Here is a 26,899-nt window from a genome sequence, read left to right as displayed (position 1 = left end):
CTTGTATTGTTTTTAGTACCCGAGAATACATCTAAAAAGGACAAAACTTCCTTTTTAAATCTTTGCTTTTCTTTTTTTCCTCATGGTACTGAGGATTGAAACCAGACCCAGCACACCCTAGGCAAGAATTCTACTACTGAGACGCATACCCAGTTCATGAACTTCTTATTAAACCTTACAGATGGACAAAAATACTCCAAATTTAATTACATTTTGATATTTTTCTAAAGATAATTGTTTTATATCATTTTTTTGATCTTTGAGAATTGCATTCTTGCATACAACGTATTTTGACCATAGCCCCAGTCCTCCCCCAACTCCTCCCAGTTTCATCCCCCATTCCCACACCCTCACAGCTAGATGTCCTCAAAGCTAGCTCTTAGATTCATTTATTTACTCACACATTCAACCTAGTGCAGTGTATATCGTAACCTAGGTAATAGAGAGGAAAGTAGTTTATCATCCTAAGAAAGACTTTGAGTTCTGAAAACCATATTATAATTATTTCAAAATAAATTCCACACAGAAAAGTATAACTACTTTTAGATATTTATAAAATAAGTCTTTAATAAGTTACAGTTGAGTGGCACTGTTGTGTTAGGGGAATGATCATAATCAAAGTTCAGTTTTCAGATGTGGTAGATTTGGTGCTTTTTTTCTTGGTTGCTGTGTTCTTTTCTTTAGTTTTTACAAAGGTTATGATTATATTAAGACTATTCTTTGAGCTTGGTGTGGCGGCACATGGCGGTAATCACAGCACTCAGATAGTAGAAAGATCACATGTTCAGGACCATGCTGGGGTATATAGACCCTGTCTCAACACCACCCCCCAAAACCCTAGCTTTTGACAAGTCGTTCATCGTTTCTATATCACACCAGGTATAATGACAGCATCTGAATTGCTTCTCAGGATTGATCAGACTAACATACCAAATGAATAAAAATATCCTAAAGTCTCCATCAGTTTTACATTTTCCACAAAGGAATTGTATAGTTACATTCCAGGCCAGCTCATCTCTCACCCTTCACGTACGTGCTGACCTGGATGTCTGTGATATCTCCAGCTCTCTGTTAAATGAAACCTCACCACAAACCAGGAGCCTGTCCCCTGCTAGGCGTCCTTGTGCAGAAAAGGGATCTGAGAAGCCTTGTGTCTGCTGACGGGGGAGAATCAGTCGCTCACCCTCTGCCCCAGCATTGCCAGGCCCATCTGCCACAGAAGAATAGTTTGCTTCCTCACACCTGCCAAAAGTCTAGGCTGAATGGGTCTCAAGGTCAGAGTAATTTGGAAAGACACTACACAGCACAATCCCTCCGGGAAACCTGTGTCAGTGGGCTAAAGGTAGTAGAGGAGCTTACGTTCCCTTGGTCCCATGTGTCCTGCTTGACCAAGGAGTTATAGAGCCATTCCTTGCGTAACACACCTGTTAATGTGTTCTTTGCAGCCCACACAGGAAGTGCAGCCCTAAGCCTCAATTACATCATGCTCCTTGGCAGGCTTGGTGATGGCTGTTTTGCCCACCCAGACTTTCCAATAAACTACTCAAATTGAAACTTCTGTTCTGAACATAAAATCCCTCACACGATAATCTACACAGTGCTCATTTTCTCTCCTCAAATCAGCAGTGGCAGGGGCCCAAACCTATCATTTGAAGTAATTCTGTGCCCAATGCTGATTATTAAGTCTGCAGTTCTGACAAAGCTGATTCAACACCCACCATCTGGCGCTGTGAACCTGGAGGAAGAAAGCTGTGTTTTTATTAAACATTTCTCTTGTGAGATTCCTTTGCGCTGTTGTCTAGATGCAAACAACACTGCGTGCCTGCAGCAGGGGACGCTCCGTAGGGGGCTCTGACAGAGCAGGCAAGGCCTGTGCACAGCCGCACACATTCTGCACCTCACCCCTGCAGCAGGGGACGCTCCGTAGGGGGCTCTGACAGAGCAGACAAGGCCTGTGCACAGCCGCACACATTCTGCACCTCACCCCTGCAGCAGCAGCCCCATGAGTGGGCACCACTGGCTCCTTTGCCTCCCAGAAAAGGAAACTGAGGCAGAGAGAGAGGCCAAAGTCAATATACACACATTCAGAGAGGCAGGACTCAACGCCAAGATTGTCTTTCTCTGGAGGGCACTCTCCAACACTTCACGGAAATGCAAGATCAGGGCAACTGTCTACCAAGGATCAAAGTGTCTACAGAGAACCTTGACAGACCCTATTTCTGTGAGACTCCCCCCCCCAAAAAAAAAAAAGTCTTCTGAATGGCTCAGCTTTCAAGAAAGAAGAAGGGTGAGGCTGGAAAAATGACTCTGTGATTTTGAGCATGTACTGCTCTTGCAAAGGACTGCAGTTCCTAGCACCTGCATCAGCTGATTAAACAATCACCAGTAATTACAGCTCAGGAACCCAGTGCCCTCTCCTGACCTCCGTAGGAACCCACACTCAAGCATACACACAGGGGTAGGGGAGAGAGAGAGGTTAAAATTAAAAGTAAGTCTTTTTGACAAAGAGAAATAGGAGATAAACTCAGATTGGTGAAATTCATCCATTTTGACATGCCATCTCCTAGATAGCCATTGATCCCTTATTACTAAACCAACAGGATAGCTGTTAAGGAATATATGATTAAAATCTATTTCTTTTAAGACATTTTCTTTAAGCTCTAGTACCATTAATTCTAATTAGATTCAAGAACCAATTAAGAACCCCCCCCCAAGTGCCAAGCATGATGGTGCACACCTTTAATCCCAGAACTCTGGAGGCAGGGGCAGGTGGATCTCTGTGAGTTCAAGACCAGCCTGGTCTATATGAGTCCTAGGCCAGTTAGAGTAATGGAGAGAGAAAGGGAAGGAGGGAGAGAGAGACAAAAAGAAACTCCAAAACCAACTGTCTTAAGGTTTCTATTGCTGTGAAGAGACACCAACTCATAAAGTAAAGCATTTAACTGGGGCTGGCTTACAGTTCATAGGTTTCGTCTCTTATTGTCATGGCAAGAAACATGGTAGCATGCAGGCAGGCATGGTGCTGGAGAAGGAGCTGAGGGTTCTATGTCTTAATCCACAGGCAGCAGACAGAGACTGGGTGCCACACTGGGCATAGCTTGAGCATAGGAGACCTCAAAGCCCACCTCCACAGCGACACACTTCCTCCAACAAGGCCACTCCTCCTGATAGTGCCATTCCTTATGGGCCAAGCATTCAAACACATGAGTCTATGAGGGCCATTGCTATTCAAACCACCATACCAACTCAGAAAATTTATCTTGAAGACCATACCTTGGAAAAGACTTCAGGAACTGAAACCTGAATAAATTTCCTATGAATCCCATAACAAATTTTTACAAATTCAGCAGCAGGGAACAATGGAAATGAGTTACCGTGCTGGACCCTGAACTAGAGTTAAGACACTGGCAGGCTCTGCTCCTTCCACAGCCTCCAGGGAGGACCCTGACTCTTCCCCTTCCTACAGGTTCTTAGCAGGACCTTCCTCGGCCTTTCCTGATCTGCCCATCTTTGTGACTGCAGCGGTTCTGCTTTCAGGGGCTCACGGGCTCAAATCACCCAGGATCATCTCCCATTTCAGGTCCAAAACCTTAACCCTAGCTGCAGAGCCCCAGGGCAATACGCCAAGGTGTGAACAAATGAACATGGGCCTCTTTGGATGAGGTGGCATTATTCTGCTTTCTGGAAACAGTGTTCTTCAACACACCCCACATACACAACAGGCCCCCGTTTGCTCACCCACAGAATGAAGATAGTCATAGAACCCGCTTCCTCGGGTGGCTGGAAGGCTTGGTGAGTTGATGTAAAGAGAGCCCTGAGAGCAGTGCACAGTGGGCTCCCAGGGGCAGTCGCCAATGAGGCTTCTCCATGGGATGCAGGAGCCCATGAAACCACAGCTGCCTGCCTAATTCAGAGAGGAGTGTAGAAAAGAACGGACATTCTTCATGCTGCTTGAATATTTTATCCCTGGGAGCTGTGCGACCTCTTGACACAAGGCAGAACCCAGTGCCACCATAGCCCTTCTGTAGATAATGAGAGCTCATGTTTTATTTATCTGAAGCCACAGAGGTGGAATGTGAGAAGGGGAAAGAATCTGCATGATTTTCAGAACTACAACTCTCTGTATCCTGCCTCACCAAAACTTAAAGTAGGCACGAAGCAGATGTTCCCTGCTCTGCTCTTGAGGGAGGGCCCTCTGTCCCCTGGTCGTGAATCCAGTGTGACAATTAACATTAGGTGAGAACTGGAAGCCTGCACTGAGGGATGCTCAGCCAAGAAGGCCTTCCTGTTAAAGGTAGAAGGAGACAGAAACACCCAAGGCCTTAAGGGAGGACATAGGGAGCCCTAGGGAGGACATAGTAGCTGTAGGGAGGACATAGGAGGTCTAGGGAGGACATAGTAGCTGTAGGGAGGACATAGTAGCTGTAGGGAGGACATAGTAGCTGTAGGGAGTGCATAGGAGCTCTAGGGAGGACATGGGAGCTCTAGGGAGGACGTAGAAGCTCTAGGGAGGACATAGGAGCTCTAGGGAGGACATAAGAGGTCTAGGGAGGACATAGGGAGCTCTAGGGAGGACAGAGGGAGCTCTAGGGAGGACATATGAGCTGTAGGGAGGACATGGGAGCTGTAGGGAGGACATAGGAGCTCTAGGGAGGACATGGGAGCTCTAGGGAGGACGTAGAAGCTCTAGGGAGGACATAGGAGGTCTAGGGAGGACATAGGGAGCTCTAGTGAGGACATAGGAGCTCTAGGGAGGACATAGGAGCTCTAGGGAGGACATAGGAGCTCTAGGGAGGACATAGGGAGCTCTAGGGAGGACAGAGGAGCTCTAGGGAGGACATGGGGAGTTCTAGGGAGGACATAGGGGCTGTAGGGAGGACAGAGGAGCTGTAGGGAGGACATAGGGAGCTCTAGGGAGGACAGAGAAGCTCTAGGGAGGACAGAGGAGCTCTAGGGAGGACAGAGGAGCTCTAGGGAGGACATAGGAGCTCTAGGGAGGACAGAGGAAAAGCTCTTGGACAGCTTTTGTAGAGCGTCTTAGTTAATGACCTTGCAAATATTTCCTATACAGAAAAGTGGTAATAATTGGCCTCACTTACCAGGGGAAAATTGAAAGGATAATTCAGTCTTCCATATTATACGGAAAGCTTCCTAAATGAGAGAGACCTAGCCAGTGGCAGGATCTGGAGCCCAAACAGGAAGTACAGTATTTAGAGAAGGCTCTATATGTAAAACTCAGTTCTGGAAATAGTGAGGTCCTTAACTCAGTGATTTCTTCAGTTTGTTGGATATTAGGTCTGCTTGGCAGGCAAGCTGTTTGAAATAGATCTGTGAATTCCATAAATACTCATTGAGTGACCAACTGTGCATTGGACACAGAGAGAGTGACAAACAGAACAGAAAGAATCCCTGCTTTCATTGAACTGACTTGGTCTGTCTGTAGTTGGGAAGACAGAGAAGCAACAGCCAGAAACACAGTCACTGTTGATAACCTGAAGCTGGGCTGTGCAGGATAACAGGGTGGCTCTTATACATCAAGTCATCAGGGAAACCTCAGAGGCGGTGACATTTCAGCTGAGAGCTGAAGGACCAGAAGGAGCCTGATGGAGGAAGGCCATTGTTTAAATAATAAAGAAGCTGCTTCGCCCTCATAGGTTAGAACATAGGTGGGTGGAGTAAACAGAACAGAATGCTGGGAGGAAGAGGAAGTGAGCTCAGACGCCATGCTCCCCTCTCCCGGGCAGATGCAGGGCAGCTCCTCTCAGAGCCAGATGCAATGAAGCAAGCCGCCAGGTCAGACATGCTGAATCTTTCCCGGTAAGACTGATGCTACACAGATTATTAGAGATGGGTTGATCGTTATATAAGAATTAGCCAGTAAAGGCTAGAGCTAATGGGCCAAGCAGTCTTTAAAAGAATACAGTTTCCGTGTAATTATTTCTGGTGTAAAGCTAGCCGTGCGGGAGCCGGGCAGGACGAAAAGCAGGCCCGCAGCTCCACACTACAGGAGCCATTGCGTGAAGATCGGGGAAGAGACGTCTGAGAATAGCGAAGACCTAGAGCAGTGGCTTTCAGCCTTCCTAATGCCGTGACCCCTGTGAAAGTGTGGTTCAACCCCGAGGGCTTGAGAACCACTGAGCTAAAGTGAGGGAGGGAGGCAAGGGAAGGAGGAAGAGGGAGAACAAGAAAGAATAAGAGAACACCATGACTGGCACAGACTGGACCAGCTATGAGTTCTGTAGCAGAAGCTAAACTCTGTTACCCAGGAGAAAATTTGGTGTTTAATATACAAGGGATGGAAAGCCATAAGAAATTCCAGCCAAAGAATGACTGGGTCTATCTAATTTCTATTTTCATTCCCGGTATCAATCTGCATGAATCCCATGCACAGCTGTTTCTTTTATTTTGTTTTTCTGAGTCTGATTTACTTATTTCTCTTAATGTAATATGATTTCAGCCCATTATCCTGCTTGCCCTTTATAGCTAAATAAAATGTTTTAATATACCACATTTCATTTATTAATCCACAGCTTTAAATAATTCTGGACTGCCAAATGGTAGGAGTGTTGAGAGGCAAGGGTAGAGTCAGGCAAAGTGGAAGATGGTCACAGCCTTGCAAGGAGACTGGCAGAGGGTAAAGGGGGTAAAGCTGGGGGGCCCTGCAGTGGTGCATGGCTGCAGAAAGACCAGGCAAGACATGGGGAATCAAGACTTGAGCGGTTGACCAGTGTAGCACAGCATGGCTGCTCAGCGCACACAGGGACAAGGAACAGTTGGGCCAATGAGACCAGAATGGCAGTGGGGCTGGAGCTGGAGAGCTGGGCTTGGCGTGGCCGGTAGGTGGGCAGCGTTCGAGCTCTTTGGGAGGCCGGACTGAGGGTGTTGGTGCCACCCTGCATTTACAGTCAGCCCTGGGAACCGCAGCCATCCCAGCCAGCAAGAGAACCATGGCAAATCCAAGCAGATGTTTGGGGCATCTTGTGGGCTATATAGAGTAACTTAACACTTTTTTAAAAATCTGTTTCATTTTTAGATTTTAGAAATCCTAGTTTTCTGCATCCTTCTGTATTTTCATAAGAGAAAAGGATTGAAGCACCTTGTGATCCTGCTCACCCTGGTGGCACTCCTCGGTAAGGACCTGCTTCATGGTGTGAGTCTCGCCCTGGTGGCACTCCTTGCTTGGCAAAGCCCTGATTTGTGGTCTGAGTCTCTGTGCTGTGCCAAGTCAGGCCATCAAAGGAAAATCCCGGACACGCTATTCCCTTTCTCACTGTTTCTGTTTTTCAACCTCTGACCCTCAAAAAGAAAATCCGAATTATACTTTGTATATCATATCTCAATTTATACATATTTAATTCTTTTTAAAATGTACTTAAGTTTTTCATCTGTTGGTAATGTTTTCCTCCCTGAGAAGCTGAAGATTTTTAAGAAGATAATTGAAAATATTAAAAGGAAGAAACCAGCCGGGCGGTGGTGGCGCATGCCTTTAATCTCAGCACTCGGGAGGCAGAGACAGGTGGATCTCTGTGAGTTCGAGGCCAGACTGGTCTACAAGAACATATTCCAGGACAGGCTCCAAAGCTACAGAGAAACCCTGTCTTGAAGAAAAAAAAAAAGGGAAGAAACCAAGGGACTCAATTTGGCACAGAACTTAACAAGTCTATCCTGTTTATATTTTTAACTATAGTTAATATGAAACATAAGCATGGATAGCATGATTTTCTTAGATACTATATTTCTTTCATTCTTCATTTACTTCTTGTCCCAGTGGCTCCTGGAAAAGTTTGGAACCTAATACTTAGATAACAACTTATTTTCTGTACTTTTTTTCTCCCTTTCATCTCCTATCTCCTGATTTTTCTCATATACTTATATGCCAACACGAAGATCGCTCACAGCCCGTTTTGAGTAATTTCCTCTTAATACTTTATTTAGAACTCTTCCTTCTTTGCCATAAGATGGACCAAACTTGATGGACTGTACTGGCCTCACTGGAGCTGGTGCGCCTCACCCCACTAATGAGGTGCTGGGCCCTCCCCTCTCTGCCATGCTGGGGCAGGTGTACCTCACCCCACTAATGAGATGCTGGGCCCTCATCTCTCCACCTTATCACTTAATCCTCTTCTCTGCATCAGAGGATTTGTGTTTATGACACTTTTAGAAACAAATATACCCTACACAAAACACCATCTGCAGGTGTTTTAGAGATCAAGAAACAGAGGGAACTTTGAATTATTTTCAGAAGTAAATAAGAAAAGAGAAAACATACACCTTATAGAAAAAGAATGAAAATAAAAGAGATGTTGAAATAGGAGCATAACAGAATTAAGGTCAGGTTGTGAACATAAATGTAGATGAAACCAGTTTTTCAAAAGGAAGATTTTCAAATTGGACTTCAGAAAAACTCTCAGAGTAATTTTCAAAAAGCCGGGTGATGGTGGCGCACGCCTTTAATCCCAGCACTTGGGAGGCAGAGGCAGGCGGATCTTTGTGAGTTCGAGACCAGCCTGGTCTACAGAGCTAGTTCCAGGACAGGCTCCAAAGCCACAGAGAAACCCTGTCTCAAAAACCCAAAAAAAAAAAAAAAAGGTTCTGAATTGGATTCAGCCCGTGCGCCTGGGACAGCTCTGTGCAGATTATTGAAATAGCCACACACATACCTGCTATCTTCTAGAATGAGTCCTTCCCAAGCCCCTCCTTCTCAGGTCTCTACACCTGCCATGATTAGCACTGAGTACTAGAGCAAGAACCTCCTTTGGGACCAGCTCCCTGTCTGATCAGCCTTCCTAGATGTGAAATGAGCGTATAAACATGCATACCTTGTCTAGAACTGTGTGACATATACCTGAAGTAGAGGAAAGCAGGTGTCGTGTTTTGCTAAGTTAAAAATCAGGCAGAGAACATTAAATGTGATGAGCAGAAGCGTTCTGATAAGAGTCTAGTCTAGCTGGGCGCGGGGATGCCAACTTTAATCCTAGCACTTGGGAGGCAAGAGGATTTGAAGCATGTGCATCATGAGTTCACAAACAGCTGAGACTACATAGTGAGACCCTGTGTAGGAGAAAAAGAAGAGGAGGAAGAGGGGTGGGGAGGAGGAAGAAGAAAAGGAAGAAGAGTCTAGTCCAGAGGTGCATCATGTTGAACGTGCAATGGAAAAAAAATCTCAGAAAGGCACACTTATAGAATGGTAAGAGGCATAGGAGACGTCTCTCTGCTCATGGAAGACAAAGAGACAGACAAATGCTTTGAAGTAGAAGATTTGAATACTTAGTGTTGCACTGGACCATCTTCTACTGGACGCTCTCTCCTGAAAACAGAGTGGCCCTCCTTCGTGTGCTGTGCTATTTACAAATGCAGACTTTATAATGGGCTACCAAAAGGTCCTTGATACGTTCCAGAAAGCTGAAACAGGACAAATCACATTCACAGTGAAATAAAAACAGAAAATAATTACAAAACTAGATACTTATAAAATCCTGGAAGCATTAACAGTGCTCCAACTGCAATCGCACGAATTGCGAACCCAGGTTTAATTGTAGCACATAGATTCAAGATCATGGTGAAAATACTTAATATTAAAACCTACAATTGTTGATTAATACCGTGCTAGTCACTAGTGACTTTTACAAGAAAAATGAGTTATAAAAGCCATGGGGAAATTTGAAAAACGTGTAGTGTTGTATAACACGGAAATGCAGCACACAGTGTGCTTTCCTGCACATGTTAGAAGCACAAATGAACAGCTGCAGAGATGGCTCAGTGGTTAGGAACATCGGCTGCTCTTCCAGAGGACCTGGGCTTGAGTTCCAGCACCCACGTGGTGGCTTACAACCATCTGTAACTCCATTTTCAGGGGATCAGATGCCGTCTTCTGGCTTTTGCAGGCATCAGACATGCAAGTGGGACACAGACATGCATGCAGACAAAATGCCCATACTCGTGAAATTAAAATAAAAATAAACAAGAAAGCACACACGAGGCAAACTGGAGGCGGGTGAGAGGGAGTGGACGTGTGTGGGCAGTTTTGCTGATCTAATAAATTGATCGTGTGGCAGATGAAAACGTCTATCATCCTAGTACTTTAGATATGCATGCAGGAGAATCAGGAGTTCAAGGCCAGATTCAGCTACATACTTGAGCTTGAGGTCAAATATGAGCTAAATGAGACCCTATCTCAAAAAATATATTTAAGAAAAAAAAAGTAGGAAAGGAAAGGAGAGAGGGAAGGAGGGAGGAAGAGAAGGGAAACAAAGGGGCTTCCAATGAGTAGCTGTCTTGCCTGTATCTTGTGACATCATTTCTTACACACACACACACACACACACACACACTTTTAATGTTTTTTCCTTTCACTGAATATAGATTTTTTAACACAATATATCCTGACTGCAGTTTCCCCTCCCTCTATGCCTCCCAGTTCCTCCCTTTCCATCTGAATCATCTCCCTTTCTGTCTCTCATTAGAAAACAAACAGGCTTCTAAGGGATAATAATATAATAAGATTAATAAAGTAAAATATAATAAATGAATACAAAAATTAACACATCAGAATTGGGCAAAACAAGCAGAAGGAAAGGAGCCTGGTGAAGGCACAAGAAAGCGAGACTCACTCCATTCATTCCGGAATCCCATAGGACACTAAACTGGAAGGTTTATATGCAGAGGACCTGGTGCCGACATGTGTAGACCCTGTGGGCGCTGCCTCAGTCTCTGTGAGTTCTAACGTGCTGTGATCATGTCGATTGTCCCCCATCCCCTCTGACTCTCACTCTCTTCCTGCCTCCTCTTATACAGGGTTCTCTGAGCCCTGAGGGGAGGGATTTGGTGGAGACATCCATTTAGGGCTTAGTGTTCCTAGGTCTCTTTCTCTTGGCATAATGTGTGGCTGCGGGTCTCTGTATTTGTTCTGTCTGCTGCAGGAGGAAGCTTCTCTGATGAAGGCTGAGCAAGGCACTGGTCTATGAGTGGAGCAGAATGTCATTAGGAGTCATTTTGTTGCTACTTTTATTTTATACCAGTAGCATTTGGTTTTACCCTTGTGACCCCAAACTCTCTCTCCTCAGGCTCAGTCACCCAAGCAGTATTGGGTATGGATTCCATCTCGTGGAGTGTGCCTCAAGTCAAATCAGAGATTGGCTGGTTACTCACACTGTTGTTGATTGGTTGGTTACCAACCCTAGCATACCTTGCCGGCAGGACTTTCACAATAGATCAGAGGGTCTGTGTCTGGCTTGGTGTTTACATTTCTTTTGGTAATGTGCAGAGTCCCTTCCTGTGCCAATGATGCTAGCACGTAGGGGTGACAGCTCTGTACAGGTGCCAAGTCAACTTCTCCATGTTCAACGCATTGTGTAGGCGCTGTCTTCAGCAAGGGGAAGCTGTCACTTGTGGAGAGAAACCTGTAGCCTTGGTAACAGCCTGGGTTGTTTAGGGATTCCTGTGGGACCCCTTTGGCCAACTAGGTGTAACCCAATCCCAAGACTGGAAGCTTCATTTGATGATGAGAGATGGGCAGTTGGGGCTCTGTCTCCCCCATTATTTGATGATTTCATTTAGGTCATCTTCACATGTATATATTTTAGGAAGCTTCTACTGTACTAGGTTTCCATCCTACCCCTCAAATGCCCCTAATTTTAGGTACTTTAATTATAAATTGACAATGTATAGCCATATAAATTGATGGGGTAAAGGAGCATTATGGTTTATGAACACTATTGTAACGATCACACCCATAGTTAATATATCCATCATCACAAACATTGACCATTTGTGTATGTGTGTGTTGACAGCATTTAAATTGTATTTTCCTAGAAATTTTTGAATGCAAATGAAATCTCAGGATATATCTAGTGAGGTCTTTTAGTTGTTTTGGCATGGTTTAGGTTTTGAGTTCTGTTGTGCAACGTGTGAGTTTTGTTAATGACAATCTGTGTCCTCCTTCCTTAAAAAAATTCTGAAGCCTCTGTGTACTGTCCTCCCAAGGGTCAGCCTGCTGGAGGATCCAGAAAGATCACCCTATTTTTAGCACACTCCAGTTTTCAAAGCACAAACAACTGAAATATTGAAGGCTTCGATTAAGAGACGTTAATCTAATATCTAGTCACCTAGGAATCCTTAGAAAGGGATAGAACTAAATGTTAAACAGAGAGAGACAGACATCAAATCAGGATGAGCAGGGAGCTGGAGAATGTGTTGTAGCGATGACAGGAGTATGTGTTTACGGTTGACAATTAAGAAAATAGGGAGAAGGAGAAAGGCAACAATAAAACGTGTGTCATGAAGACTGACACCATGTGACAGCGTGACTCCGTCTTCCGAGGCTGTCTCTGAGGCTCGTGTCAGAATCCTCCACAACAGCTGTCAACGGTGATTCCCTCCAGGTGGTTTTCCCCAGAAATAGGCAGAGTGATGGACAGATTTGTGTTCAGGAAAATTCACTGCAACCTCATTTTAATGAAAGAGAAATAAAGGATGCAGTCTAAATATCCAAAAATAGGAAATTGTCAAAATAAATTATACACCTCATACAAAGGCATTCTTGACAGCCGATAAAAGTCTTTAGAATACTTCATGGCGTGGAAAATACTTAATGGTGCGGGGAAACAGTTCCTACGTAGAGTAAACTGTCTGAGTCTCAGGCTGTGATCCGTTCTTCCTTGGAGAAAGGAAAATAATAGTGTGCCCAAATGTGAAAAATGTCTTGAGGATGAGCCCTGAGATGATGGTTGAGAGCTAGAGAGATATTTTAACAGTTAAGAGCATGGCTGCCCTTCCAGAGGACCCAGGTTCAATTCTCAGCACCCACAAGGCAGCTCACACCTGTCTGTAACTCCTGTTCCGGGGATTCTGACAAATATACAGGCAAAACACCAATGAACATAAAATAAAAAAGTAAATTATAAAAGATGACAATTGATTTTGGGTTGTTTTTTTTTTAAGACAGACTTTCTCTGTGTATCCTTGGCTCTCCTGGAACTCACTCTGTAGACCAGGCTGGCTTCGAACTCACAGAGACCTGCCTGCCTCTGCCTCCAGAGTTTTGGGATCGAAGGTGTGGTATTTGATTTTTATTTTTCTTTCAAAGCTTTTCCGCATTTTTCTAATTTTTAAATGAACATGGATGCTTTTATGGATATTTTAATTTAAGTTAATATCATACTCCCAGTATCACAGATCACAACTGATGGTATCGTCATGATGTTTCCACTCCTCTTTCCTTGCACGCGTAGGTCCCTAATGTACATTACACTGATACCCTGTCACAATTTTTAATTTCAAAGTGTCAGAATTTGGAATATCAACCTATTCTTACCAGTCCCCTGTGCTTGCCCTCCCAAAATAGCGAAAACATGTAATTTGTAGTGCTTGGTACCAGCCTAGAAATAACATAAAAAATTACAAAGGTAATAGTTATTCATACTTCCAAAATATAATCAATTCTGAATGGAGATGGAGTTGCATCCAGGGTATAAGACCTCCTGGCTCGGATTGGGGATTCATTTTAGAATCTGTCTCCTAATCTCTGATAATTATGACTTTTAATTGAATGAAAATGCTTAGCTTGGAAGTGTGCCCTAGTACTCTTCAAATTATAGCGAGTCTTCAAATTTTGGAAGATGAAATTATGAAGGGTCATTACCTCCTTTAATATGGTCTTTTTAAAAGCTAAAAAGGAAAACATTTTGATACATTGTGACCATGTAGATCAACAGTAATACAGTATTACTTCTCTTTCATATGCCTTTGGCTTGTAATTACTTGATTTCATGTAAAAAAAATTGTGAATTTTCTTTTTTACATGTGATGTATCTGTGTGCATGTGCCTTGCTCCTCTGGACATGTGTGACAGCCTGAAAGTGACTTTGAAAAAAATCTTTCTCAGTTGCTTTTCCACCTTTTTAAGACAGAATCTCCCTGAACTTGAAGCCTGCTGTTTCAGCCAGGATGGCTGGCCAGAAAGCTCCCAGGCTCCACTGTCTCTGCATCTACCCCAACCCCAGCAGTGTGGTTACAGATGCACACAGCCACAATACTGACATTTGTTCTGGGGAGTCAACTCAGGTCCTGTATTTGCACTTTACCCGCTGAGCCATCTCCTCACCCCCTGCTGGAGAATTTTCTGTGGGTTTCAGCTAAAGTATGAAATTGTTCAAAGGATATGAGACAGATAAAAGGCTCTAGATTCTATAAAAATGTGAGAAGAAAATACACACTGTGTTGGCAATCCATTTTGTAGCCTGTTTTCTTTAATTGGTCTCTGGGACCTATGAAAAGTCTGTTCCCCCCCAGCGTCTCCTCCTCGGTGCAGAGAATCAGAAGATGCTACTTTTGTAAACATCATGTTTATGGGTTAGTCTGAGAAATGAGTACTTGGTTCTGGTCCTGGTTCTCCTTATTGTTTTTGTCAGAATGTTCAGGGCCTCCACTAACAACCCTCAGGAAACTCAGGCTGCTCCGTGAGTGGCTTTTTGCTTCTTATCTTCTGGCCTCTTCAGCTTTGATCTCTCCACACAGTTTGACATTTTCCCTTGACGGCTGCACTGGCACCCTGACCTGTTGCTTCCCTTCATGGCTTTCACCTTTCACATCCCTTAGTACTTCCTGTCATCTCCATGGCCGTCTCCCATCAGGGCTGGAAAGTGATCACCTTGCTGCAGAAGTAGAAGGCCCCGTCCCATGGCGGACACAGCAGTGTGTATACCGCAGAGTCCTGCATGTGTCCACCCCGCCACACACCCTCCCAAACATCATCCTGAAACCATCGTTGGCATGTTCGCCACTCCAACAAGTACACTTACTCCAACAAGTACACTTAAGATGTGTACCTGTACATCTGTCTCAGATACGTGTTTTATTTGTGTTTTTGTCTTCCAGCCTCATTGACTGTGATTTCAGTGAAAGCCATCTCAGGCATGATCACTCTTTCTGTGACGGGGAAAATGCAGCTGACTTACGCCATCTTCTATATCATGCTTGTCATCATGATAGCCTCTTGTGTTTTCCAAGTCAAGTAAGTCAGCGCCTACAAACTCAACAACCTCTACGCGTTCCTGCACTTCTCCGTGCACTGGCTTAGCTGATAATTAAAATGAAATACGGCGGTCTCCCAAGAGACGGGACCTCCAGCTTATCCACAGCCGGCCTCCGGCCTGGCATGCCTCACTTTCTTCCTCCACCAATGATTACTTTGTACTAAGAGCTGCCTCCGCAGCTTGCACATTCTAAAGTGAGGGCCGCGATCCAGCTGAGTGCGCCTGATGCTTCCCTGATGCTCTTCTGCTTGTAATTAATACCGACCGTACACAGGTTGTCATTAGCAATAAATCAAAGGGGCAGGTCCACATCCAGGGTTTCATTCTAAATATAGGAAATACATGAACCCTTCACCTCCGTCTCTTAGCTCACGCTCGTTAATTGCCCAGAGATGGACAAAACCAGACGTTTGGCCCGGAGGAAAACCCTTTCCCCAGAACTTTGCATCTTTGGCCAGAATTTCCTCCATACCCATGGGATTTAGGAATGATTGTTTCGTGTTTCTCTTGGGTCCCAGTACTGGTGACATGGAACAGTTTTAATTCCTGTCCCCCGCTCTTCCATCTGCTTTAATCACCCTCCCCACTTTTCATGTTGTGATTATACCTCTGCCTGCCGGGCTCTTTTGAGTTAGCCGGAGAGTTCACCCCAAAACACTGTGCAGAAGCATCTCCCAGTGCCCAGAAGGAAACCAGATCTCAAACTGCTGATGAGAGGAGGGGCTTGTTCTGCAGATGGCAGCAGTCTGTCCTGTGGGTTGTAAGTAGGTCCTGAGCCTGTGTCAGGAGAGAGACAGGAGAAGTCCACTTCCAAAGACCGGGTGTGTTTATTATGTTAATATTGCTATTTCTCCTCTTCTTTCTTCTGAGATAACTGGTACTGCTACAGAGCCTTTGGGGACGTAGTGATCAGTGTCATTACTTGATACCTTCCCTCGGGAATTTAGAGGCAAACACAGCTGAGGGAAGGCTGCCTCCAGTCAACCTTATTTCACTCTCTCACAAGGTAAAAATGTAGCCTTCCACCTTGATGCCCGTTAAAATTACCTGAGGAGGTTTGTTTGTACGAGTATATTCACATATGTGCACACACACACACACTAGCTTTATCCACAAACCTCTTTTTTTCCCCAGTTATTCTTGACATCTGTTGTCCCTTGCTGACCTAACAGCCATGCTTCCCGGAACCTCCCAGGTGATGCCCTTGCAAGGCACAGCTTCGTGGCCACCTGAGCAGCACGGCCAGTGTGGGAACTTGCGTTCCTGGTGGTGGTGGCTGGAGCAGAAGCTCAGCTCCCACATGTGTTCTGCAGCTGGAGCACCAAACGTTGCTTTTGAAACATTAAACATTCCTTTGCCTCTCCGTCTGCTTTCTTGGCACGTGGCATGTCAGTGGATAGCTATATGTTCCCCGCATATGATATTTAGCAGATTCTAAGGTCTATCCTAATGAATCAACCCCAGTGTGATACTGGTCCAGCAGCTTGAATCACTTCCAACTCAAACTTCTGTGGCCTCGGAATATGATTAATTGCTTTTCATTGTTACTGTTGTTGGTTTAAACAGACCATAAAACCTGACATCTGATCTCATACATCAGATGCATCTAAGCTACGGCCGCTGATTGGAAGTGCCCTTCCTCTGCACTTCCTTTCCCTTTGTAGTTGAGCTACAGAACATACATTTCTTGAAGTTATTGTTAGCATATTGCTGAGCGCTGCTGGACTGGAGTTTCAGTGATTGCCATCTTCTACAGGTTCCTGAACCAAGCCACGAAACTCTACACAACGACCACAGTGGTCCCAGTCAACCATGTTTTCTTCACAACCAGTGCCATCATTGCAGGTGAGTCCTGGCTTCCCATGGCAGGTGAAACCACCCCACCACAAGCACAAGACTCTCTGACTCCAAGGAGGAACGAGGCAACTTTGGGAGCCCATGTCCCCGGCCTCCAGCCAGGATCTAATTTCCTCCGTGGTCCTCTTCTCTGTGAGAGTGCTCCCCAGTGCACTCTGCTTCCTGAGGCAGCTCAGTCCTGTTTTGATGACTCTCATTAACTCGAGAGTTCTAATAACTAGAAAATGTTTCCCTACACTGGAACTCAAATTAGTTTCCTTAGGAATTCAAGACTCTTGCTTTTGCTGTACTTTCTCAGCGCCTGTGAATCAAAGTGACGGAAAAAATACTCTCGAGTTTTCCCTGTGGGCCAAACACCCCCAGTTCCTTGATCTCATCCTCCTTGTGTCCTCGTCACCTTAATGAGAGAATGGGGCTCCTGACCTAATTCACCGTTGCACGGAAGGGCTGACAAACATCCACATTTGCTATTTCCTCCCTTACAGTTCTGTATCTTAATGAATACTTTTATATTGCAGAAATAATAATGTTAAAAAGTACAAACTTAAAACTTGGTCCAAACCGAAATACAATATATTCCAGTAAATCACCTATAAATGCAATAATGATGGGCCCTGGCTCAAATCAATAAGCTCAAGCTCATTGAGTATTCGCTGTTTTCTCATCAGGTTGCTATATAGTCCACAGTGGACTTGCTTTATAGCATAGGCTGGCCTCTAACTCATGGTCCTTCCGCCTCTGCATCCTGAGTGCTGGCATCACAGATGTGTGCCACCAGGCCCAGCCCAGTTGGTAGGTTCTTGAAGTTATTCATACAGCCTTCTGTTTCCCAAGAAAATCGAACCTCGAAGAAATATAGTAGAAAAGATTATATCCCAAGGCATCTACTGTTTTTAGCATTTAGTGCTTTCTGCTGAAAGTGAGAAATGATTGAGTGTTGGTATACCCTAGAATTATCAGAAAATTAAAATAAAGCAAAAAGAAGTGTAGGCATGACATACACCCAACTAATCAATATACAGAAGATGTAAAAAAACAATGTAGTTCCCTTAGCAAAGGTTTTTCAGTCAATAGAGCTGACTTTAATGCCCAGGACATTGGGCAATTGATGGATAAGGAGTGCTGGAACTTTCTGGAAATGATAACAGTTCATCTGATGTTGTGTGTGGAATGACAGTAAAGCTTTTCAGTGACCACTCCCCCAAACAACAGAGGGGTAGCGGAAAGGTAAAACGACATTAGAATATTAACTTCTGTACCAGTGGTGAGTGGAAATATGGAATTGTGTGGCCATTATGGAAAACAGGATACAGTTAATCAAATTTTTAAAATTATTCCACAATCCAGCAATTCTCCTCTTGTGTATGTCCCCAAAAAATGAACACAAATTTGTGGCATTTGCCATAGTAACCAAAAGATGAAAACAATCCCAGTACCCTTTGACAGACGATGAGTGCCTACAATAGAATACTGTCCCCTTACACAGGAAGGGGTCCTGCCACCTGCTCCGATGTTGACGAAACACGAGGACGTGATTAAGAGAATCAAGTCAATGTCAGAAAGCAAAGGAAAATAGTGAGCTCACGTACTTGAGTCCAGTTCACAGAAATGGGAAGAAACATGGTGGTTACCAGAGAAGGGCAGAGGAAATGTTTGACCAGAATACGGTTTCAGGTTTTCAAAATGAAGCTGTTGTCAGACTGGGGTGTGCAGCAATGTCAATACATTTAACACCACCGAACTTCATACATAAAAGCTGTTAAGATGGTAAATGTTACAATTTTAATATAGTTTTAAAATTAAAAAAAAAAGTCTCTGCTCTCTAAAACAGAAATCCCATTTCCGGAAACCCATTCTGATAACATGAAAATCTCAAAACACCGGGGAGGGTGTGCACGAACAAGCTCATCCCCGCTGTACTAAAGAGCGGGCCTGCAGATACCGCTTACCCACCCTTGGGGAAACGATTGAAGAGCGGTATGTCACAGAACAGGAAGTGCTCATCCATGTGGAAATATTATGCAGGAGTGGGCGTGGCCTGTTCTTTAGGTGAAAAGGAGAAACTGAGACTGAGCAAGCTTCTCCTAAGGGCAGGGTTCGCTCTGCTCACTGTGGCGTCTCCAGCACCTACCGCGGTTCCTTCCAAAAGACACTAAATATTCTCTGCCCAACCAGCAAAGCTAACACCCACACACAGCTAGTTTCAGGTGATCCGTGATTGAAAGATTTCCTATTCAATAAAAGCTCTACAAAGTCTTTGGGGCCTTTAATGAAGAAATCATTGAGACTAGCTGGGAGAGGAGAGAAGTTCATTAAAGCAGACGATACATGCTTTTTCTTCCCATGGCCTACAGGGGGAACCAGAGGAAGGATATGGTAGGGAGTTCCATGGAGAAAAATGGAGCTAGGGCAACGCCCAGTTGCCAGAGATCCCTCTAGTGCTCATGGGCATCTGGCCAGATTTACAGAACGTAAGACGTAGCCAAAGGGGTCCATGGTTGCAGCCTGATGCCAGTGGCTTCAGGATCCACCCGGGTTCTCAGGGTACATTCACTGACTCCTGATGAAAACCATAGGGTGGAAAATATAAGATATTTCTCTTTACAGTGCTGGGAAAACATCTCAGTACAGGGCTTTCCACACATGCGTGAGTTCAAGCCCCAGAGCAAACCCACATTAAGGGGAAGAAAGAAAGAGAAGGGGGGGGGGGGGAATGAAAGGAAGAAAAGAAAAGGAAAGAAGAAAAGAAAGAAAGGAAGGGGAAGGAAGGAAGGAAGGAAGGAAGGAAGGAAGGAAGGAAGGAAGGAAGGAAGGAAGGAAGGAAAACAAAGACAGAAGGAAGGACGGACGGACAAAGTTGTATCTATGACCCGAGAGTCTGAACTAACTAGCCAGCCAAGCCACATTGATAAACTCCAGGTCAGTGAGAGACCCTGCCTCTAAAAACATAGTGTCCGTATGTTTCATGAGAAATGACACAGGTTGTGCTTTGGCTTTTGGCATGTGCACATATATGACTAAGCATGCATATATAGGCAAAAATGAAATTTCTGCTTAAAATATAAGACTATCACACAGAGTCTTTGAAATTAAAATACTGAATGTGCATTTTAAGGGAAACCACATATAGAAAATATATTTATACATTAAAAAAAAATAATGTGCTGCTATCGTAAATGTCCCTACCCTGAAATTAACTCTGTCCTCTTCTTATATAGGCATCGTATTTTACAAGGAATTCCTTGGTGCTGCTTTTCTTACTGTATTTATATATCTTTTTGGGTGAGTAAAAGTCTCAGAGGTCAGGCATGTGAAGTTCTATTAATTTTGTATAGGATTTTTGGCATCGTACCTGAAGTATAGAAAATTGGAACATACTATAAGAAACATATTTTTCAACTTAACACTCTATGAGGGGCTTTGTGTCCTCCCTTGGCTTTGTGGCTTGTGTCCCCCCTTTGAGAGTCCTAAAACCTTGGGGATTTTCTGTTCCAACCAAAATCATGATAAATTCACGGGTGTCGATGGTTACTCCATTGCCTTTTCGTTCTCGTCAAGCCCACCTCTCCCTCAGAGCCCTTAGGTTGGATCACCCAAGCAAATGGCCAAGGCTGATAGATTCTAGCCCGAGATTTAGCAGCTTGGGGTTGGTAGCTGCCCTTTCTATCATAAAGTGCCCAGTTGGGCCCCTTCTAGAGACTCGGTGGATGTCACTGCTGACATCGCTGGCAGACAGAGCCAAGCCTCGATGATGTGTTGCCAATAATAGCTGCTTCCATCGGCTCCAAGCACTCCCCATTAATGCTCGGCTGCCTCTTGATCTGCTATTCAGCATGGCCATTGTTATGCAAACTTGAGCCTAGTCTATTTTCAACATAGGAAACCATCTATCTTGAAAATTCAATTTCATAAGACATTTGGGCGCAGCCAAACTTCTGGGGTCTGGAAACTATGACTGCTCTTATGGCCAAGGACAATGAGATTTCTTAGAAAATTAAAGAATAACTTGTTTTTCACTCATGTTGCATGCCAGTAATGGGTCTGGGCATGCATGGATAGAAAAACGAGACCTAGTGTCTACCCAAAGGGTTTAGAGCCCAAATTAGCCTCCAGATGGTGAAAACCTGGGGCAGAGATTTATTGGAACCTGCCCAAGTCTTGGTTCTGGGCATAACTATTACTGGCTGTGAGAATCAAGACAAGTTCAAGGCAGTTTACCATAAGAAATGGGATATACAAAGCCAATGGAATTTATGTCATCATGTGCACGTTAGAGCACCGCTATTTAATACCATGGGCTGTTTCCATCTTCCTGTGTTCTTTACTAACATGTTTCTTACAGGTGCTTTCTGTCATTCCTTGGTGTATTTTTGGTGACAAGAAATAGAGAAAACAAACATCTACAACAGTCTTTTATTGATTTGGGGAATATTCCTGGTAAGCAAAAAAGATATGTACATATTTTCTCTATAATAGAGTATCCTTTGGTCTGATATGATTCAGTGGATAAAAATGCTCACCACCAAGCCTGATGACACATGGGTCACATGGTTGAAGTTGATAAGCAACTCTTACAGGTGTTCTAACCTGCACGCATGCATACATACACAAGCCAATAAATGCCATCTTTTTAAAATACAGAAATTTTACCCTTGTAAATTAATCACTGTTGGCACTATTTTGGATGTTAACATAAACACATAATTTTTACCTCAAGAAGAGCATTGAGTGGTGAAGCCTGGGGAGGCATAAGGTTAATAGTTATAGAACAGTTCTGCACAGAACCACGTGATTGTTGAGGAACTGACCAGGCTTCCTTGACGTGGGTTACTTGGAGATTCTCATTGGGATTCCCTTAAAGTGTCAGAGGACATGGATCTGTGGGTGCCGGACACCACGCCCCCGTGTCTGCGCTCTGTGCGCTGGCACCCAGTTTGTGAGCTTTGGGCAAGGGAGCTGGAGGTTAAAATACACAGACACACACAGACAGAGAGACAGCGATATGGGTCATCCTTGAATTCCCCAAGAACACCCCCTTTATTGTGTTCAGGGGCAGATTATATAGAGATAGCCACGCCCCAGCCAAACCCACCAGAAACCACTCTCCTGCCATCAGGAACTCCTGAAGTTCTCGTGCTCAGAGCAGCTGTAGGCACTCAGATCGGGGGATTACAAGAAATTCAGGATCTGGGGTCTCACTGTTCCCAACACGTGGGGAATGGAAGATCCCTGACACCTACAGACCCATCCAAAGACTGACGGTCCTGATGCTAAAGAACATCATTCCTGAGGAAGACTGAGGCAACTTGTTCACTGTGATGCCAAGAGTGACCACCACAGTCACCAGGACGTGAACACTCTCCCTCCTCACCATTCATGCAGACTGGACCACTGGGTGTCATCTTCCCAATGCTTTTTTCCACTGAGAAACAACCCGCCTTGAGGGCATACAGGGCACACAGAAGCAAAATCCAGAGCAAAACCATCCTCACCACTCTCCCGCCCTAACCCACCCACCCACGCCTAGCTTTGCTAAGGATTTGGGGTGACCTACAGGATTCCACACGATAGTAGAGGTAGTTTTCTCCACCATTCTGTCTATCATGCCTATAAAGCAAAGAAAAGAGAAAAAAAGAAAAGGAAAAAATCACTAAAGTTTCTATAAGATTGAGAAAGGAAGACCAAGGAAGCAAGTTTGGTATCCTCTTTGCCATGTAAACTCCTAATCAAGAATACTCAGTGTTAGAATTGACATTTATAGCAGCAATGCTCATTAGAGCACATTTAAAACTGATTTTTTGTAAGAAATAAGAAATCTGGAAAATAAAGGGGTGTTTGTTTGTTAACTGTTTTCCACGCCACAAAGCTTCACGTGTAGGATTTGCAATGACAAACTCCTGGTACATGGTGTTTCCTAGGTTGCTGTATAGACAAGGGAGAAAGACTGCAGAGAGAGGTTTGGAGAGGAGTGACTGGGTTATGCGGCTGTCCTGATTGTTCCAACCTGTTTCTATGCCCAGTACAGATGTCACGTGGACAAGTGTGTGACCACATGACAAGGGCTATGAGATTTTTGTGGGCCTCTCTTTCCTGGACGTTTTATCTTTTTCATTGAGAGAGTAACCACATAGTGTGTTTTTTAAAGACATAAAATGTGACCAGAGCTGGAGAGAAATTATTAGGACATTTTTATCTTTTAAGAGCTCAAAAGATCTTTTTATGATTATTATCTCCACAGGGAAACAAATGTTGGACAAAATACAACCAGATTCAAATGGCACATCCTATGGAACCTTGCCTGATGGAAGTGACCCAACACAGAGCCAAAATGGAGAGAAGAAAGAAGCCTAAAACGCCGAGAGGGCTGGCTGTTGGCCTGTTACTCGATACCACCTTTTTAAAACATTGCACATGTTCAGTTTGTGTCAGCAGCTATTTCACGCTGACGTGCGCGCATTCGGTTCAGGCCTCCCCCCCACTGTGGACAATCAGGGCCCTCCTAATCTCTAACAGTCTAATGCTTTCATGGAATGCGACTCGAAATGCTCCCCACGCCCTGCATCTCTCCCTAGCGAGCATCTAACCGGCTGTGTCTTCATGCGAGCCTGGCTGCTTGAGCAGATGCCACACGGAAATGCGCACTCGAGATCTGGCCATCGAAGGCATAGGTCACTCCTTCATGTGGCTCACAGGATCCGCTTGCTGGCTTCAAGACGCCCTCTGCTGCCACAACCTGTCTTTCAGGAAGGGTTTGATGTGGTCCTCTTGGGCTTCTTCTGTGGACGTTTCCCTGTCAGGATGGCGAATCGCTTTTGTGGAAAACCAACTCTGTTGAAATCCTCCTTTGAAAATGAAGGGCCTTGTTTAGAAACAGAATCTACAAGCGGTATTCTGTTATGACATATACTAAAAACTCCAAGGCCTGGCTTCTGACTTTTTTTTTTTTAGCTTTGAAAAAAACTGTATGCTGGGCAGTGGTGGCTGGGGAGACAGAGCAGGTGCATCTCTGAGTTCAAGGCCAGCCTGGTCTACAGAGCTAGTTCCAGAACAGCCAGAGCTACACAGAGAAACCCTGTCTCAAAAAACAAACAAACAAACAAGGGGGTGGACACATTTAAGACCTAAAACAGTGGTCACACCTCTGGCATATGTACTAAAATTCCAACAGCACATATTTTACCATGGTTTTTTGTGTTAAATGTGACACACAAATTTGTAAAGTGTTAAAGATTTTGCCACAATGTTTATTTTTTTTCAATAAAATTCTAGAATGGTAGCATTTTCTCCAGCTTTATGATCCTATTATATTTACATTGAAACTGAAGAAAAAACTTTATGATATGCCTTAAACTGTTACAGATCTTATACTTTATCTGGTGGATTTCTATGCTTTAACTTCCAATACAATCCTCGAAATGGCATTTAGATTCTTGGAATATTCCCCCCAAGTCCTCTGAAGCTTTGCCAGTTCTTCTAGAAAAGGAAAATCATGATCAGAGGACTGGGTTTCTGCTCCTCAACTCTGGCCATGGAATGTGGCCATGGAGGACCCGTGGCTCGTGTGAATTCCTTGCTGTCACTTAGCAGGTCCTACTAACATACATTTGCAGACAGAATCTGTAGTAACTTTTATTATTTATGTTGTACCTCATATTTAAACAATAAGAAAAGAGTACACATTTATCGTAACCAAATAGTAAGGCCCATCCTTCATGACACTTGAATCGTCCACCCAGTGTCACTGAAGACTTATGTCTGTGCATGGCACTAAACTTGGAGATAATGAGATGCTAATCCTAACTGTTTCTAGTCTTTTAATGTTTTCTTTATTGTAACCTGAACTCTGACCAAACTGGAATAACCCAAAGCCTATCCCTGGCTGCAATTCTTACTAACAGTTCCTGCCACTGTGAAAAGTGTCCCATCAATCTGGATGCAACAGTCATAAAATTAATGAGGTATTTTACTGAATGGGAATAGCTTGTTGACTCTGGGCAGCTCAGCTAAGTTATGGATCTGGTGCCTTAAATGATGGATTTCTAGTAAATCTTGACATTGGTTTCAAAGACTGGGAAGCAGCTAAACCAAAGAGTTTCCCTTGAACTAGGACCACATTTCATAGGTACAACACCCAGTTTTGAGCACTGTAGAGTTTTGCAGACACAAACTTTAACAACAATGTGTTGGTACCCTCCAGCATTTGCATTTAAGGTTTTGAGAGATGAAATTTATCTATGTGATACAGAAATGCTTTTGAAATCATGGTTAGATATATTATATTCAGATCTGATTTTACTAATTGTGGTGGGCCAAACCAAGGTGGAGAGAAGTCTTAATTGATTGGCTCAGAGGGTGTTTCTCTTTCTCTCTTCATGCTCAGTGCCTGATGACAACCACAGCCAACCCACCCCCTTTTCTGAAATTGTAGGCTGGGAACCCTTGGCCAACATTTGGCTCATCTGACTATTTGTCTAGACCAAGGACTGATTTTTTTCAGCAAAGACTTAAAAAGTAAATATTCGGGGATTTGTGTTGTCCGTATGGTATCTGTCCCTCACTACTCAGCTACTCCATCAAAACACAAATGTAGCCATAGACAATACATAAACAAATGGGAATTGATGTACATCAGTAGTTAGCAACAAAAAAATAATTAGTAGCCAATCCATGTTGCCAAGCCCTGGTCCAGACTCCTTTGCCTTTGCTATGCTACTTTTTTTTTTCTTGTTTCTTGAGCTCTGGAGAGCTAAAAAGAAAAACCCTGACACTTCATGGTTGTGACAAATCAGATGCTTGGTATTTACATTAGGATCATTTTCGCTTGTGTAAGAAATAAATGGATTTGTTATGAGTTTATTCTCAGAGTCCAACTTTGTCTCTTTGGAAAGCCGTGGTTCTTTTATGGGCACAACTAAAATGCTGAAAGAATTCCCCAGTCCTACATACCACTCCGATAATGGTTTTGGGAATTAGCTCTCGGGCAGTCAACTAGTGGAGAGGCCTCTGCCATCTGACCACTTAGTTTAAATGCTTGCTTACCCTATGCTATAACGCCCTCATTACCAAAAATTCCTTGAAAACTTGTACGACAAAAGATTTGCAAGCAGGCTCAATGTATTCTTCAGACACAACACACACACAACACACACACATGCATACATGCACGCACACACACATATACACACACCACACACACCACAAACACACATACACCACACATGCACGCATGCACACACACCACACACACACATGCACATATACCACACACCACACCCACACACACATACACACATGCACACATACACACACAACTCACACACACACCACACAACGCACACATACACACACACACACGCCGTCACCACCTACACATGTCCCACATGCAGCCCTGTAGTTTCTCCTCTATAATGGAGAAAGAAGAAGAGGAAGATTTTGTAGATGTGTGCAGTCCAGTGCTATTGAAGAACAATGTGACAATCTCAGATTTTGGCTAAAAGAAAGCAAGTGTGATAGTGACTCCGATGACTGGAAATACGAAGCTGAGGACGTCTGCATGCTCTCCATTTTCCAGGCACACAGCACATCCGGGAATCATGACTGCACGTGCTCGGCCACTTTGAAGCCCACCCCTAGGATGCCAAGTTATTGGAGATATAAGGGATATAAGCACAGTTAGTAAAAATGAACCTTCCCAGCACACATCCAGATTGCTTTGTGCACACTCTGTGGCTTGTTATTAAGACAGTCCTTGGACAAGCAAGCAGCTGTCAGCCTGGTGCACGTGTCTGGCTCCTGTCCATCCCTCCTTCCCTCGGCCTAGCCTTTTTTTTCTGTCAAGTTTTGTCTTTTCAGGATGTCGGATATCTGGGATCATACAATATGCAGCCTTTTGAGCCTGATTTCTTTCGTTTTTAATACACATATCTTGCCTCCATGTCTTTCAGGGCTTTATAGCCTCTTAGCAAGATTGCTAGATAAACACCACACATTCAGCACTGGTAAGAACTCGA

The 26,899-nt window shown here is 44.1% G+C and overlaps 1 protein-coding gene across 1 annotated transcript in view; it reads left to right on the top strand.

The window, feature by feature from the left end:
* The window catches only part of Nipal2 (NIPA like domain containing 2), an 86,644-nt gene extending 60,931 nt beyond the window's left edge, over positions 1–25,713 (top strand). The window contains exons 6-11 of the mRNA XM_057792835.1: positions 7,034–7,130; positions 14,875–15,010; positions 16,789–16,877; positions 20,108–20,171; positions 21,232–21,326; positions 23,128–25,713. Of these exons, the coding sequence (XP_057648818.1) occupies positions 7,034–7,130; positions 14,875–15,010; positions 16,789–16,877; positions 20,108–20,171; positions 21,232–21,326; positions 23,128–23,240 (594 nt within the window). The 3' untranslated portion in view covers positions 23,241–25,713. The remainder of the gene's footprint in view (positions 1–7,033; positions 7,131–14,874; positions 15,011–16,788; positions 16,878–20,107; positions 20,172–21,231; positions 21,327–23,127) is intronic.
* Positions 25,714–26,899: the final 1,186 nt, after the last annotated feature.

Source organism: Chionomys nivalis, chromosome 17 (genome assembly GCF_950005125.1).
Source record: "Chionomys nivalis chromosome 17, mChiNiv1.1, whole genome shotgun sequence".
NCBI lineage: Eukaryota > Metazoa > Chordata > Mammalia > Rodentia > Cricetidae > Chionomys > Chionomys nivalis.
The sequence above is the reverse complement of the archived record's forward strand: the minus strand, read 5'-3'. Positions and strand labels throughout refer to the sequence as shown.